This window comes from Podarcis vaucheri (assembly GCF_965113315.1).
Source record: "Podarcis vaucheri genome assembly, chromosome: 12".
In the NCBI taxonomy this organism is placed as follows: Eukaryota; Metazoa; Chordata; class Lepidosauria; order Squamata; family Lacertidae; genus Podarcis; species Podarcis vaucheri.
This window is the reverse complement of record NC_138750.1, coordinates 64,703,852-64,721,014: the sequence shown is the minus strand read 5'-3', so window position 1 is coordinate 64,721,014 and position 17,163 is coordinate 64,703,852. Positions and strand designations below refer to the sequence as shown.

General features: G+C 49.7%; 1 protein-coding gene across 2 annotated transcripts; it reads left to right on the top strand.

Moving 5' to 3' along the window:
• Positions 1 to 726: 726 nt before the first annotated feature.
• Positions 727 to 16,695, top strand: LOC309514846 (uncharacterized protein). Of its 2 annotated transcripts, XM_082192235.1 has the most exons (8): positions 727 to 874; positions 6,457 to 6,961; positions 7,162 to 7,243; positions 8,786 to 9,273; positions 9,476 to 9,533; positions 9,797 to 9,879; positions 11,269 to 11,395; positions 13,934 to 16,695. In XM_082192235.1, the coding sequence occupies exons 2-8, from the start codon at positions 6,548 to 6,550 to the stop codon at positions 15,439 to 15,441; spliced, it is 2,760 nt and encodes a 919-aa protein (XP_082048361.1). In that variant the 5' UTR covers positions 727 to 874; positions 6,457 to 6,547; the 3' UTR covers positions 15,442 to 16,695. The 2 variants fall into 2 exon arrangements, with proteins under 2 accessions (XP_082048361.1, XP_082048362.1); XM_082192236.1 differs by lacking the exons at positions 727 to 874; positions 7,162 to 7,243; positions 8,786 to 9,273 and having other exon boundaries at positions 5,822 to 6,961; positions 13,934 to 16,691.
• Positions 16,696 to 17,163: the final 468 nt, after the last annotated feature.

Sequence of the window (17,163 nt, the reverse complement as noted above, 5' to 3'; positions counted from 1 at the left end):
GTCATCTAGCCCAACCCGCTCCTTCGGACAGCAGGACGGGGCGAGCGCAAGAGCAGCTGCCATATCCTGCGCCGGGCAGCAGCGAGTGGGGCTCAGGAGCGGGAAGAGAGTGCCTCTAGGCGCGGGCAAAGTGCTGGACCGCCTTGCCCAACCGGGCGCCCTCCCCCTGCTGCAGATTCCCAACTCCAGGGATGGGGTGGCGGCTGGAGCCCAGCTAGCAGGGGGGCACCTGGCTGGCTCCCCACCCGCAGGGCCAGTGGGGATCGAGGGGTGGCTGAAAAGGCTCCGCACTCTGCACATGCTCCGGAGCCGCCCTTCGCTGGGCCTTGGCATTGTTTCTGGGTTTAAGCTTTTGGTCTTTTCCCAGGTAGGGGGAAGCTGCCAGGTAACGCAGGGCAGGTGTTTCCTGGGGCAGGTGAGTGGATGAGGGTCCTTCTTCTCCCTCTCCAAGCATCCTCAGCCGCCTGCCTGCCCTTGGCACCCAGCTGAACTGGGCACGCCGCTTCCCCCCCTCTGCTTGGCACGAGGAGCTGCTGCCAAGGGGGCCGGGGGGGGAATCTGAAGTTTTTACATGGGTGATTATTCCTGTGGCTGGCATCATTGGATGCCCAAGGAGGCTGAGCTGGTTGCCAGTCTTTCTCTGGACCCAAAATGAATGCCCTCCTCTGGCTGCGCGCCCGGGAGGGAGAGGCGCACGGCTTGGCAAGGGTTAAGAGGAACGGAGCAGCCTTCCTAGAGGGGACAGGAAGTCAAGGCGGGGGGGCAGGTCCTCCAAAGCAACAGCCCCTCCCTTCCAGCCAAGTCCCTTTTTGCAAGGGGGGGGGGGCGGTTGGTTTGTCTCCTCTGCAAAGGAGGCGCCTCCTCCGGGGATCCGGTGAGTCTTCTCTCTGCTCCCCCTTTGGGTGCATTGGGGAGAAGGGAGGGGGGGTCCCAGGGGAAGATGCATGGCGGGGGGGGGGCGTCCATCTCATGGATGGGGAGACCCCCAAGTCAGGGGCAGCAGATCGGCCAGCCTCGTCTGCCTGGGAATCGAGAAAGAGGCTGCTTCTGGCCCCTTGGGGGAGGGATCTTGGGAGGGGGGAGAGGATAACGGCAGGCAAAGGAAGCCCCTTCAGAAATAGGCTGGGCAAACTCAGCCAGATGGGCGGGGGATAAATAAATTATTGTTATTATTATTATTATTATTATTATTATTGGCATCGTCACATTTATGAACGGACATAAAATATATGCAAGAATAAAAGCCCCTGTGCAGTCAGTCGAGAAAGGCTCTTGGAAGATGGAGGGCAGAGAACAGAAAGAGCTTCTTCCTTTAGGGCAGAGTTAAACCTTTGGAACTCCCTCCCACAGGAGGCAGGGAGATGGAGGGGGAAAGGGCGACTTGGGGGTCTGCTAGGCACAAGGGCCAGGCTCTGCCAGGGGATGGGAAGGAAGCGCGTGGGGGGGGAGAGGGGGGCTCTTGCACTCCAGTCCTGCTGGGGGGCTTCCCAGAAGAGGCCCCTGTAAGAACAGGAGGGGGCACGCAAGAGGGGGCCCCTTTGGCCTGATCCTGTAGGGCTCATGTTCTGATGCAGAGTTCCTCCGGTTGTAAGCAAACCCTCCCTTGTCCTCCAGTTAGAAGGAAAGCTTTCCCCACCCCCCACCCCCGTTCATCAGGCAGGGGTCTTATCCAGACTCCTGGCTGACCCAGGTGCGCCCGTTCAGACATGCAGCCTCTCAGGTGTCCAAATGATCTTCTGAGACTGACCAGAAAGCCCTGAACAGAGAACCACCAGAGGTCTCCCCACCCAAGGAATCCAAGACCTGCTGGGAAGGGAGGGAACCTTGGGAGGGATGGGGGTGAAAGAGGCAGCCCCCCCCCCAGTGCTGAGAGTTACTGGGAGACCCTCTTCTCACCAGCTGTAATTCCTGAGTTCCCTGGCAAGGAGGACGGTTGCCTAGCCACTCCAAGGGAACCTCTCCTAGCAGCGCTCAGCACCCTTTACAAACTATGGACTCTTTAAAGGGGTCTCATCCTGCTTTGCAGATGCAGCCCGGGGGGGGGGGCTGGGAGTGTGTGTTGTCCTTTTGGAATAACTTAATTGAGTTTTATTGCAAGGTTCATGGGAATAATGACAAATGAAGGATACAAAGAAATCTTGTCATTTGTACATCACAGAAATAGCACAATAGGTTTATGGGAATATCTGCAACATATAGTCAGTGTCTGAGTTCCTGGTTCATGAATAGGTTTAAGCAAAAGCGGAGAAAGGGCCAACAGGACAGAGCAATTAACAGATAACACTGAGCATTGCATAACCAAACACCTGGGGCTTTATTTATTTTCTTCCATGCTTGAGGCTTTATGTTGTTATTATTATTATTATTGTTTGTTGGTATTTTTACTACTATTACCGCTGTTCCAGAGCAGAGTGCAACCATTTTTAATTATTTTATAAAGTCAAAACAAATAACAATCAGAGGAATAGGCTGGGTCCTCTGTTGTCAGAGGCCTTGGGAAAGAGAGGGAGGTGCCTGTGTGGGGAGGGAATCCCCCAAGGGGGGGGTCTGCCCCCAGGATGCCCTCTCTTGGGCCACCCCCACCCAAGACCCTCGAGGGGGTGACGCTACCAAGAGGGCCCCCTCTGCCAAATTTCACAGCCAAGAGGGTCTGTGGGGAAGAAGGTGGTTCTTCACATATTGGGGGGGGGGCTAAGTGAACCCCTCCTGAAGGCAGCCCTGTTCAGGGCAGTTTTAATGTTTAATGCTGTACTGTGTTTTTAATATTTGGTTGGGAGCCTCCCAGAGGGGCTGGGGAAATCCAGCCAGATGGGTGGGGGGTAAATAATAAATTCCTATTATTATATTATACTCCTGTGAGAACTTTGAATTGGACCTGGAAATGAAGGGACAACCAATGCCGCTGTTTTAAAACAGGAATTACTGTATTTTTCGCACCATAGGATGCACTTTTCCCCTCCTAAAAAGCAAGGGGAAATGTGTGTGCGTCCTATGGAGCGAATGCAGGGGGGAGGCAGGCGGGAAAAGCCCTCAAGAGCCGCACACAAGCTTCGTGCGCTCTTGCGGGCTTTTCTCCAGGAGGGAGAAGGGACTGACTGGCCGCATCAGTCCCTTCTCCCTCCGGGGGGAAAAGCCCCCAAGAGTGGCACCCTCTTTAAAGGCTGCGCGGCTCCTGCGGGCTTTTCTACGAGGTGGGGGAATCCCCCCACCTCCCAGAAAAGCCAGGAGAAGCCGCGCAGCCCCTTTAAAGAGCGCGCGGCTTCTGCGGGAGGTGGAGGAAGCTGCAGCAGATTCCCTCCTCCCGGGCTCCCTTTGAAGCGGCAATGTGGGAGGGGAGCAGCTTACACTCGTGTAAGCAGCTCCTCTCCCACTTTCCTGCTTCAAAGCAACTACAGAGGAGGGAAGGAAGGGGACCATGGATCCTCTGCTGGCAAATGCAGCAGATTCCCTCCTCCCGGGCTCCCTTTGAAGCGGCATTGTGGGAGGGGAGCAGCTTACACTCATGTAAGCAGCTCCTCTCCCACTTTCCTGCTTCAAAGTGGAGGGAATCCACTGCAGTTGCGAGCAGAGGATCCATGGCTCCGCTTCCTTCCCTCGAAGCAGGGTGCGGGGGTGCAGGGGGAAAGAGGGCAGGAAATAGATGCCGGGCAGGAAGACACAACCACACTTTGACCACTGAAAGTCCACCCCAGCCTCCCCAGATTTCCACTGAGACGGCCAGGCTAATCTCGATGGCCATAAGTCAGGCTTAGCAATATTAACTGGACTTAGATAAGCCAAGGTTCCCCTTCCTACCCTCCTCTGAGGCTCAGTTTAAAGCAGCAAAGCGGACAGGAGCCGCCCGCTTTGCTCCTTTAAATAGTTTAGTGCAACATTTGATTCAGAATATTTTTTTCCGTATTTTCCTCCTCTAAAAACTAGGTGCGCCCTATGGTCAGGTGCGCCCTATGGAGCGAAAAATACGGTAAATGTGTTCTCAGGGGTTGTAATGGGGGTGGGATTCAGTGAGGAGGGGGAGACCCATGGGTGCTCCTTGGAGAAAAAGGGGGGAAAGACATGCCCTTCATAAAGAAAGGGAACCCAGCCAAGGGGACTGGCTGGCAAAGGAGCCGGAGTTGGAATGGGCACTTGCAACCCCAGGGGGAATGTGAGCCCCTTATGCGCTCACTTTTTGGCCTGGCCCACGTGGCCCTCGGGGGCTTGTTATCTGGCCCTCAGAGTAGGGATGCCACACCAGTAGTGTGTTTTGAATGTGCTGGAGATTCCCAGGGCTAGAAAATGAGACGGAAGCAGGAAAGAGATGAGCCTTCAAGATCCCCCTGTGGATCTCACCTTCAGAAGCATTGGCAGTTAAGAAAAAGAATATGGAAGGAGAATGGCCCACATACCGGTTGTTATTATTATTAGAAGGACAGCAGGACGAGCCTGCGTTGAAAAAACATGAAGAAATTAAAGGGTATCTGACGAATTGGCTGCAATATTTTCAAATACATCAAAGATTAATCATGGATAAATAAACAGGTCTTACAAAAGAAACATCAAAATTTGAAAAAGAATTGATACCAAGTAAAGGAAGATACATCTCACAGATATATGATCTCCTATTAGAATGGGAGGTAAAGGAAGAACAAGTGAAAGCCGTAATGGTGAGATGGGCACCAGACCTGGGCTATAATATTTACATGGAACAATGGGTAAAATTATAGGGGGGGGGAGATATAAAATTTACGGCCTGTTATAATCTCAGGGAGAATATAACGAAGATGATGTAGAGATGGCACCAAACTCCAGAAAAACTTGCTAAAATGTACAAGAATAGATCACCTATACGTTGGAGATGTAATAGAGAAATTGGGTCTTACATGCATATGTGGTAGAAGTGTACAGACATCTGTGTATTTTGGAATAATATACCGTATTTTTCGCCCTATAGGACGCACTTTTCCCCCTCCAAAAATGAAGGGGAAATGTGTGTGCGTCCTATGGGGTGAATGCAGGCTTTCACTGAAGCCTGGAGAGAGAGAGGGGTTGGTGCGCACCGACCCCTCTCGCTCTCCAGGCTTCAGGAGAGCCCCAGCGCCAGCCCCACAAGGTCGGGGGACAGAGGGAGGTGGAACGCCGCCATCCCGCTGTCTCCCGAAGTGGTTTGGAGGCTGATGGCGGGGAGAAGAGCGCTTCTCCCCGCTGCCTCCCCCACAAGCTCCGGGGACAGCAGGGAGACGCAGCGCGTCTCCAGGCTGTCCCCGGACCTGATCTGAAGGCGGGCGGCGGGGAGAAGAGCGCTTCTCCCTGCTGCCTGCCCCACAAGCGCCTGGGGGGGGGGATAATTTTTTCCCCCTTTATTTCCCCCCCAAAAAACTTGATGCGTCCTATGGGCCGGTACGTCCTATGGGGCGAAAAATACGGTATATGAAGAACTTCGAAAATTATTCAAATTTACATTTTAAAAAATGCCAGAAATATTTCTATTAAGTATTTTGCCAAAAGAAATGGGGAAATCGAAAAGAACTTTGTTCATGTATGGGATAACAGTGGCCAGAATCTTAGTAGCAAGAAATTGGAAGAATACAGCAATACCTAACACGGCGGATTGGCAAATCCTAATGGTAGAATACCTGCAGCTGGCAAAGATGACAGGAAGGGTAAGCGGCCAAACAAAACAAATAGTCTATAAGGATTGGAGAATTTTTAAAGAATACTTAAAAAAATTACGGTATAAAAGGAAACTTCTTGGCAGAATTAGACTGAAGCTTGCATTGTATAAATATAAGTTTGTAGGGAAGTTAACCGAAACTACTGTGCAGTATAAGATAATCAACAGACAAAGTACAGCAAGACTAAAGTCATTTTCAATTTTTTGTTTTACAAGCTTTACAATCGTTCACATCATTAGGAGTACAAAGGATGTTAGTTATAAGAATTGTGTTGTTTCATATATTGCTACTGTCTGTCAATTTATAGTTTGTTTATTTGATTGTATGTTTGATTGTTGGTTTGTTTGCTTTCCTGGCATAAATGCATCTGTTTTAAAACAATAAAGATATTTAAAAGAAAAGAAAAGAAATGAGCCTCCAAGTGGGAGTGGGAGGGAGAGCAGCCCTAGAGGACTCCAGGGTTAGGACCCCCACTCTTGCCCAGTGTCCTGTACATCCTGTACAAATGACTCACTTGTCAATCACAGTTCTGACCTCTTTCATTGACAGAAAACACCGAAAGGCAGGAGCAACCAGGCGGATTCATCGGACAGAAATTCCCTATGTTTGCTGCACATTTTGCATAGTGACTTTCCTTCCAAGAGAGCTAGATGCTGGCTTCTCCCTTTTTAAAAAGGAAAGCTCAGAGTCTGGCTTGTGTTGCAGCCCAGCCCTGGTTCCTAGCGAGACTCATCCACGCTTGCTCAAAGAACCTCTTTTTTCTCCTGACCGTGTTTCAATTTCACATGTATTTGCTTTGTAGGATTTGCAAAGCCCTCTACTTAGGACAGACAGAACTGGGCAGAAGAACAAGGGCTTTCTTCTGATCTCTTGGAGGCTTCCTGAGAGCCAGGATGGGTGAGCAAGACTCAGCCGGCCCTGAAGCAGGAAGAGACCATGTCATCAATACTGGGAGCAGTGAGGGATGCTGGGAAAGCTCTGTGAAGAAGATCCTGGGTGAGGAGGACACCTTCAGCTCAGATGCGCAGAGGCAAAAGTTCAGGCAGTTCTGCTACCAGGAGGCCAAAGGACCCCGAGAGGTTTGCAGCCGCCTCTACTGCCTTGACTGTCAGTGGCTGAAGCCAGAAAGGTATACAAAAGCCGAGATGCTGGACTTGGTGATCTTGGAGCAGTTCCTGGCTGTCCTTCCACTGGAGATGGAGAGCTGGGTGAAGGAATGTGGAGCGGAGACCAGTTCCCAGGCGGTGGCCCTGGCCGAAGGATTCCTCCTGAGTCAGGCAGAGGAGAGGAAGCAGGCAGAGCAGCAGGTGAGAGAAACTTTCCTCAGGATACCCTCAAGGGGCTCTGAACAGAATGGAGAGTATCCTGTGAATATCCCAAAATCCTCTACTAATTTTTGGAAAGCATCCAAGGAATGATACCTGATAACTCTAAAGTGCTTGCCTCTGCCATTCCTTTTTTCATCTTTCTCCCTGTTCTCTGTTTTGCATCCTTGTTTCTCTTTCAGGGAACGGATCTGTTTGCAGAATTGGGCCTGGATTCCTCTGAGGCAGAGAAGACTCCGTTGGACGCCAGAGAGAGGCCACTTGGTAAGGAAGAAGGAGGGTTTTTTTCTCAGTTTGGTCACATTCTGTGGATTTGGAAACTAATCCCTGGATTACTCTTTGGTGAGAAGGCCCTCGGGGCCAAGAGCCCAGAGGAATCCCACAAGATGTACTTTTGCACAACTATAATGTGGATGGCTGGTGCATCTGCTCCCGTTCAGACATGCAGCCTGGCAGGTGTCCAGAGGATCTTCTGAAAGTGAGCAGAAAGCCCCTCTGAGAACCCCTGGAGGCCTCACCATCCAAGGGAGACCCTGGTGGGAAGGAAGCAAAGCTGTACTGCAGGGGGGGGGGAGAGGGGAGAGGCAGCCCCCTCTGCCCAGAGTTCCCTGACAAGGAGGATGGATTGCTCACCCACTCGGGGGGGGGATTTCTCCTGGAGTTGTTTGCATCCTTAGGTAAAGGTAAAGGGACCCCTGACCATTAGCTCCAGTCATGACCAGCTCTGGGGTTGCGGCGCTCATCTCGCTTTATTGGCCAAGGGAGCCGGCGTACAGCTTCCGGGTCATGTGGCCAGCATGACTAAGCCGCTTCTGGTGAACCAGAGCAGCGCACAGAAACGCCATTTACCTTCCCGCTGGAGCGGTACCTATTTATCTACTTGCACTTTGACATGCTTTCGAACTGCTAGATTGGCAGGAGCAGGGACCGAGCAGCGGGAGATTCGAACCACCGACCTTCTGATCGGCAAGCCCAGGAGGCTCAGTGGTTTAGACCACAGCGCCACCTGCGTCCCTTGTTTGCATCCTCAACGAGCTACAATTCCGTGGCTCGTTAAAGCGAGTGGATCCTGTTTTGCAGATGCAGGGCAGATGTGGCCCGGGGGGGTGTCTGTCTTCTTTTTTTCTTTTCAGAAAAAACCCCCACACTTTTTACTGGGTTTTATAAACAAGGGTCATAAGACGAATAAAGCAGACCAATAAATAGACTGAGTCTTCTCGTGTCATTTGTAGATCACTAGAAGAGCATAATAATTTGGTTATTATGCTAAAGCCAATTTGTTTGCCAGTAAAGGAAGGCGACTCCTGATGTACTTGCTTTGGAGCGTTGTCCTTTGGCCCCGCCCACTTGGCCCTCAGGGGGTTGGCCAGATATTGAATATATAGCCCTCAGAATAAAGAAAAAGAGGCCTCACCCCAGTAGTGTACATTGAGAATGTTGGGGATTCCAAGTGCGAGGAAATGAAACGGAAGCAGGAAAGAAATGGTCCTTGGAGTGGGGGGGGGAGGGAGAGCACAATCGGTGCAAATGTCTAACTCGTCAATCACTCGACTTCATTCACTGATTGAAAACACTGAAAGCAGGAGCAACGAGGCTGTGTCACCTCACAGAAATCCCTTCAGTTGCCTCTACGTTTTGCATTATAAATTCCCTTCTAAGTCTCCTCCTCCTCCTCCTCTTCTTCTTCTTGGCTGTGGTGCAGTCCATCCCTGGTCCTTCAAGACTCATCCATTCTTCTTGAGAGAACGCTTTTCTTCTCCTGACCATGTACCGATTTTATAACAGAACAATGTATTTGCTTTGTAGGATTTGGTAGCACATCTCCTTTGGACAAGCAGAACTTGGCAGAAGACGAAAGGGATTCCTTCCGATCTCTTGGAGGCTTCATGGATGAGCAAGACTCAGCTGGCCCTGAAGCAGGAAGAGGCCAGGCCATCCAAAATGGGGGATTCTGGAAAACCTCAGTGCAGAAGATCCTGGATGAGGAGGACACCCACAGCTCAGATTTCCAGAGCCAGCAGTTCAGGCAGTTCTGCTACCAGGAGACTGAAGGACCCCAAGAAGTTTGCAAAAGACTCTACCGCCTTTACCATCAGTGGCTGAAGCCAGAAAGGCACACGAAAGCTGAGATGCTGGATCTTGTGATCTTGGAGCAGTTCCTGGCTGTCCTTCCACCAGAGATGGAGAGCTGGGTGAAGGAATGTGGAGCGGAGACCAGTTCCCAGGCGGTGGCCCTGGCCGAAGGATTCCTCCTGAGTCAGGCAGAGGAGAGGAAGCAGGCAGAGAGAAAGCAGGTGAGAGAGACTTTCCTCTGGATATTCCCAAGGGGCTCCGAACAGGATGGAGAACATCGCAACACTCTCTACTATTGGCTCATCCATTTTTTGGAAAGCATCCAATGAGTGTTATTGGGTACCCCTAAAAGATTTTGCCTCTGCTGTTCCTTTTCTAATCCTTCTCCCCATTCTCTGTTTTGAACCCTTGTTGCTCTTTCAGGGAAAGGACTCATCTGAGGTAGAGAGGACTCCATCTGACGACAGAGAGAGGCCATTGGGTAAGGAGAAATCAGGGTGTCCCAGCCCCCTGGTTTGGTCACATTCTGTGGCTTTTGAAACTAATCCGCGGGTTCTTTTAATCATTTGTGGAAGAAGCTTGGGACCAAGAGCCCAAAGGAGGTGAGAGCTAGTTTTGCCCAACTAAAATATGAAGTGGGTGCAAACCTCACAATGCACTCAACAGGGGAGACTTTTTCTAAGGGGCATCTGAAGTGAGAGAGACACAGATTCAGGGCTCTCCACTTACCTTGCTCTCTCGCAGGTGACAGAAGGATGCCAGCAAGACCTCCAAGTCCGTCTTCTCATGGCAGCAGAGAGGAGGCAGCAGCTGTGGAAACAGATCAGGTAGCGGGAAGGAGCCTTGCGGGGAAAGAGGCCGGGGGGGCTGCCAGGGGGAACGAATCTCTCTCCTCCTCTTGGCTTCTGCCAAAAATGCCCCCAACGAAGGAGGAAAACGCCATTTGAGAAGGTTTCTGTGCTGAGAATAAGGAAGAGAATTGGGATTCCAGATTCCCCTCACGGGGCTTCCCCCGCTATCCTCCCTCTGCCTGTGTCCCCGTGATTCCTTGGAAGTTGGCTTTAGGGAATTGGGAGGGTCCCCCCTTCCAAAAACAGGGGGGATCTTTCTGCCCAGCAATGCTTCCGCAGGCAGAATGATTTGAAGAAGGCAATGGGGAGTTGCACCCATTTACACAAAAGTTAGTAAAGGTAAGGGGACCCCTGACCGTTAGGTCCAGTTGTGACTAACTCTGGGGTTGCAGCACTCATCTCGCTTTACTGGCCGAGGGAGCCAGCGTACAGCTTCCGGGTCATGTGGCCAGCATGACTAAGCCGCTTCTGGCAAACCAGAGCAGCGCACGGAAACGCCGTTTACCTTCCCGCCGGAGTGGTACCTATTTATCTACTTGCACTTTGAGGTGCTTTCGAACTGCTAGGTGGGCAGGAGCAGGGACTGAGCAACGGGAGCTCAGCCTGTCGTGGGGATTCGAACTGCCGACCTTCTGATTGGCAAGCCTTAGGCTCTGTGGTTTAACCCACAGCGCCTCCCGTGTCCCACAAAGGATAATACCCATCATTAAAACACACAGTAAATGAATTCCATTAAGACAGCAAGAGCTGATGGACAGCGGACTGCTCTCCCTCGGGAGGCTTTTCAGCAGAGGTTGGCTGGCCGTCTGTCAATGATGCTTGAGCTGAGATGCCTGCATTGCAGGGGGTGGACTAGATGACCCCTGGGGGTCGCTTCTGACTCTCTGATTTTATAATTCTAAGACAGGGGTCGGCAACATGCAGCCCATGGGCCGGATGCGGCTCATGAAGACCGTTTTACCAGCCCACGAGCCACCCCTAAACGGAGCTGCCTGCTTGGTGAGTCCACCGCACACTGCACTAAACCAGCGCGGCACAGGGACTCGCCAAGCACACTGGAAATTGCGTCTGCGCACGTGTAGATACTAGATATCACATCTGCGCATGTCCAGACGCCGAAAATCACTTCTGTGCAGGCGCAATGTCTGGCGTCATGCGCCAGTCCAGCCCACAGACGATCTCTGTGGGAGTGATCCAGCCCCTGGCCGGTGAACCTTGCCGACCCCTGCCCTAAGACATTGAGCATAATTGAAATGCGAAGCAATCCCATGAAAACAACAGAGCAATGATCAGGCAGAAAACAGCCATATGTAGTCGATAATTGGTGTGCTGCTAAGAGGAAGATCCTTTTCCTTTTCCTCGAAGGGCCCGGTGTGCTTTGAAGACGTAGCTGTCCATTTCACAGAGGAGGAGTGGGCGTTGCTGGATCCTGACCAGAGAGCTCTGCATGAGGAAGTCATGGAGGAACATCATGGGATCCTGGACTCTCTGGGTAAGGCCCCCTCATGGGTCACAATACCCGCTTTGAAATTCCATACATATCTCTAGATGATGAACTCCCCAGATTTTGCTGGAGCTCCACAGTGCCCCCTGTTCGAATCTGGGATGCTGACACCCCCACATCAAACCTTGAATGGAGGGGTATCCACTCTTTGGTCAGTGCAGATTCTTCCTCCAGTTTTGCCTTTTTAAACCATGATCAGGCTGGTCTGTACTGCCCAGGCCTTTTTAAAGATAGGCCTCAGGGCGGGGAGGGAACTTGAAGCAGCTTCTGTCTGGTTTTCTGGGTTTGCTTCTTCTTCTGCCAGTTTTTTGGTTGGCCAAAGACATGACTGATATTGGAGATGGCTTGGATTCCATGACTGGGCCAAACAAAATCCATCCCAGATAAGAGCCAGGCTTTTCAAATCTCAGTTTCCCATAGATATGCCTGTTAATGCCAGTCAACGAAGGCCGTCAACCCTGTAGAAAGACTCTGCATCTAACTCCTTTGTTCTTCCTCTATCACAATTCATGTTAATAAGCATTGTTCAGTGATATGGGGCTCCATGTTTTCCTCTTTTTAAATTGTATTTTTTATAATTTTCATCTTTCGGTTTTTCAAAAATTCACAGACATAGAGATTGTTGTTGAGTCGGTTAGTCGTGTCCGCCTGTTTGTGACCCCCTGGACCAGAGCACACCAGACACTCCCGTCTTCCACCGCCTCCTGCAGTTTGGTCAAACTCATGCTGGTAGCTTCGAGAACACTGTCCCACCATCTTGTCCTCTGTCGTCCCCTTCTCCTTGCGCCCTCCATCTTTCCCAACATCAGGGTCTTTTCCAGGGAGTCTTCTCTTCTCAGGAGTTGGCCAAAGTCTTGGAGCCTCAGCTTCAGGATCTGTCCTTCCAGTGAGCACTCAGGGCTGATTTCCTTCAGAATGGAGAGGTTGGATCTTCTTGCAGTCCATGGGACTCTCAAGAGTCTCCTCCAGCACCAGAATTCAAAAGCATCAATTCTTCGGCAATCAGCCTTCTTTATGGTCCAGCTCTCACTTCCATACATCACTACTGGGAAAAACCATGGCTTGAACTATAACGGACAAAACACAAATCGCATACATTTCCAATATGCATATATTTGACTTCTCTCCTCCCCCTTTGTGGTTCCTTTTTACTTTTAATATTGCATTTTCCACATTACTCCATTTTTTTGTTATTCTTTATTTTCTCCTAATATGTTTAACTGCCTGTATTGCGATAACCCCAATCTTTAATAAAAACCTTGCTATTTTGGCATAATCCATTAATTCAGCCAGCCCCTCTTTCTCGGCTGGCACTTCAGCTTCTTTCCATCTCTGAGCAAAAACCATTCTAGCTGCAGTTGCGACATACAGAAACAATTTTTTTTGGCCTTTGGGAATCTTAGTGCCTACAACCCCTAGAAGCATAGCTGTCAAGTGTCCCTTATTTGAAGGGACAGTCCCTTATTCCAGCGCCATGTCCCGCTGCTGTCCCTTATTGATAGATGTCCCTTAAATGTCCCTTAAATGATGTCCCTTAAATTTCAAAGGAAGCAGCTCCTCTCCCTCCCTCCCTGCCGGCCAGGGAGGAGGGAGGCTTATGTTGCTTGGCTGTGTTGCTTGGCTGTGTTGCTCACCCAATAAGGAATCTAAGAATGACTGGGGGGTGGAGCTTGCATGCCTTGTGTGTGGCTAGTTAATGCAAGCTGAGGGGTTTTTTGAATGCTGGACGGCTGGGGAGCCATGTTAAGTTGAGGCTGCATAGGCCTTGTGGTGCATGTGATTCAGATTCTATTCAGTTGAACCTCTGATTACAAAGTTGGTTGGATAGTGTTCTTGAAGCTACCAGGATGAGTTTGACCAGACTGCAGGAGGACAGGAAGACTGGAGTGCCTGGAACGAGTGAGACTGCAGGTCCCTTATTTTGGCTGCTGGTTCCTTATTTTCAAGGCTGCTGGTCCCTTATTTTCAAGGCTACTGGTCCCTTATTTTCAAATCTGTAAGTTGACAGCTGTGCCTAGAAGAAAAGCAGCTGGGTTTTTATTAAAAGTTATCTTAAACATTTTTTTCAATTTAAGCTTTTACTCTCTTACAAGACCCCCACATATGGTAAAAGTACCTTCATTTTCTTTACTTTTCCAGCATGAGTTTTTGTATTTATACATCTTTGCCAATCTACTAGGAGTTAAATGGAAGATTTACCGCTGCCGCATAGAGCTCAAGGCTGGAGTTTTGGAGTTTTGGTGCTGCCTTGTGTCTGCGGCTCGATCTCAGCCCACCCCCGGCTTCTTTCGGAACTGAGAAACAGGAGAGAGAGCTTGCATCCAATGCTGGACCCTTCGGAACCCAAATAAATCCTTTGGGTGATTATGGGATGCCCAGTGCCCCAGTGCGTTTCCCAACACTCTCGCGGCAAGTGAGCTGCTTAGGAGAAAGCAAAAGCGCCATCCATCGCCATTACGCGGTAAACCGGAAGTTCAGGGCTCCTTGTCTTCCTGAGGTTTTAATCCATTTCTCTCTTCGTTGCAGGTGGTGATGAATTAGAAATTAAGAACGAGGAAGACGATGACAAAGTCCACACAGTGGAGGAGACATATCAATATTCAGAGTGTGAAGTCAGCTTCAGTCAGAGCTCTGATTCCACTTCCCATCAAAATCTCATTGAGGATAAACCCTACCAGTGCTTCGAATGTGGAAAGAGCTTCAGTCACAGCCACCATCTCACTTCCCATCAAAGAATTCATACCGGGGAGAAACCATATCAGTGCGTGGAATGTGGAAAGAGCTTTGGCCAGTGTGCCCACCTCGCTGCCCATCAAAGAATTCATACGGGGGAGAAATCGTATCAGTGCTTGGCATGTGGAAAGAACTTCAGTCAGAGTTCCCATCTCACTGCCCATCAAAGAATTCATACAGGAGAGAGACCGTATCAGTGCCTGGAATGTGGAAAGAGCTTCAGTCACAGCACCCATCTCACTGCCCATCAGATAATTCATACAGGGGAGAAACCGTATCATTGCTTGGTATGTGGAAAGAGCTTCAGTCAAAGCGGCCATCTCACTGCCCATCAAAGAATTCATACTGGGGAGAAACCATATCAGTGCTTGGAATGTGGGAAGAACTTTGGTCAGAAAGCCCATCTTCTTTCCCACCAAAGAATCCATACAGGGGGAAAACCATATCAGTGCGTGGAATGTGGGAAGAGCTTCGGTCAGAGGTCCAATCTCGCTGCGCATCAGATAATCCATACAGGGGAGAAACCCTACAAGTGCTTGGAATGTGGGAAGAGCTTCAATCGGAGCGCCACTCTCTCTGACCATCAAAGAACTCACAGCAAGGAAGAATTGTATAAATGCTTGGAATGTGGAAGGACCTTCACCTGGAAGCAAAGTCTCATTACCCATCAGAGAATTCATACAGGAGAGAAACCGTATCAGTGCTTGGAATGTGGAAAGAGCTTCAGTCACAGCACCGGACTCTCTTTCCACCAAAGAATTCATACCGGGGAGAAACCCTATCAGTGCTCAGTTTGCGAAAAGAGCTTCAGTCAGAGCAGCCATCTCACTTCCCATCAAAGAATTCATACAGGGGGGAGACCCTACCAGTGCTCCGTTTGTGAAAAGAGCTTCAGTCAGAGCAGCCAACTCACTTCCCATCAAAGAATTCATACAGGGGAGAAGCCCTATCAGTGCTCAGAATGTGGAAAGAGCTTCAATCGCAGTCACCATCTTGCTTGCCATCAAACCATTCATACCGGAGAGAAACCATATCAATGCCTCGAATGTGGAAAGAGCTTTAATACAAGCACGGGCTTCAATAGTCATCAACGTATTCATGGCGGGGAGAAACCATTTCAGTGCCAAGAGTGTGGAAAGAGATTCGCCTGGAAGCAAAGTCTCATGGCCCATCAAAAAATTCATACAGGGGAGAAACCGTACCAGTGCTTGGAATGTGGAAAGAGCTTCCGTCGGACGTCGCATCTCACTGCTCACCAGATAACTCACAGCAGGGAGAAAACCAACGATGCCTGTGAATGAAATTAAGTCTAAGAAATTTTCATTAGTATGCAGTTGAGGATTGCAGCAGTGTTCTTGTCCTTCGGCAAATAAGTCAGCTTTGGCTCAGTACCAGGGAGCCCACCTTCAGTGCCAATATTTCTTCATACTATATACGCAAGGTACAAGTCATTGGCATAGATGTTGAATAGCTTTTCCATGACACGTCTGGGAGGAGGGTCAATAGCAATTTGGGAACCGTGATGAGGTTGCTATTGATGCTGGGAAGACATTGGCAAGCAATTCATATACTTCCATTTCAAAAGCCTCCAAGTTGCAAATTGGTGGTGCTCCTTGTTTTCTCTTGCTCCACAGGGTTTGACCCAAAGATATAAGAAAGGAGATTTTGACACCAGGAAGAACTTTCTTGTAACTTGAAGCCATTGGTTTGAGTCCTACCCTCTAGAGCAGGAGAAAACAAGCTTGTTCCCTTTCCCATTAGATAGCCCTGTAGATATTGGAAGATGGCTATCATATCTACTCTCACTCTCCTCTTTTCCAGGCTAAACATACCGAGTTTCTTCAAGCATTCCTCGTAAGACTTAGTTCCAAACCGTTCATCATCTTGGTTGCCCTCTGCACGCCTTCCAGTTTGTTAACATCCTTCTTAAATCATGGTGCCCAGAATTGAACACAATATTCCAGGTGTGGTCTGACCAAGGCAGAATGGAGTGGGGCTTTCCTTGATCTGGACAGTAGATCTTGACTGATGGCAGTGTAGAATAGCGTTAATCTTTTTTGCTGCTGCATCACCCTGTTGACTCACATTAAGCTTGTGGTTCACCAAGAACCCTAGATCCTGGACTGCTTGTAAGCCAGGGGTCCCCCGTCTTATATTTCTGCATCTGGTTCTTCCTGCCGAAGTACAGAAACTTACATTGATCCTTCTTGAATTTTTTTTTGTTAGCTTAGTCCCAATTCTCCAATCTGTTAAGGTCATTTTGAATCCGAGTACTGTCTTCTGTGTTATCAGCTTGTTGTTGTTGTTTAGTCGTTTAGTCGTGTCCGCCTCTTCGTGACCCCCTGGACCAGAGCACGCCAGGCCCTCCTGTCTTCCACTGCCTCCCTCATGCTGGTAGCTTCGAGAACACTGTCCAACCATCTCATCGTCTGTCATCCCCTTCTCCTTGTGCCCTCCATCTTTCCCAACATCAGGGTCTTTTCCAGGGAGTCTTCTTTTCTCATGAGGTAGCCAAAGTACTGGAGCCTCAGCTTCAGGATCTGTCCTTCCAGTGAGCACTCAGGGCTGATTTCCTTCAGAATGGAGAGGTTTGATCTTCTTGCAGTCCATGGGACTCTCAAGAGTCTCCTCCAGCACCAGAATTCAAAAGCATCAATTCTTCGGCGATCAGCCTTCTTTACATCACTTCCATACATCACTACTGGGAAAACCATAGCTTTAACTATACGGACCTTTGTTGGCAAGGTGATGTCTCTGCTTTTTAAGATGCTGTCTAGGTTTGCCATCACCTTTCTCCCAAGGAGCAGGCGTCTTTTAATTTCGTGACTGCTGTCACCTTCTGGTGTTACCAGCTATCACTCGCAATTTGGTATCATCAGCAAATTTCATAAGCATCTCCTCAGTTTCTTCATCCAAGCTATTTAAAAAGACATTGAACAACAACAGGCCTAGGACAGAAGCCTGTGTTACCCCACCAGTCACTCTTTTCCAGGATGATGAGGAACCATTAGCGAGAACTCTGT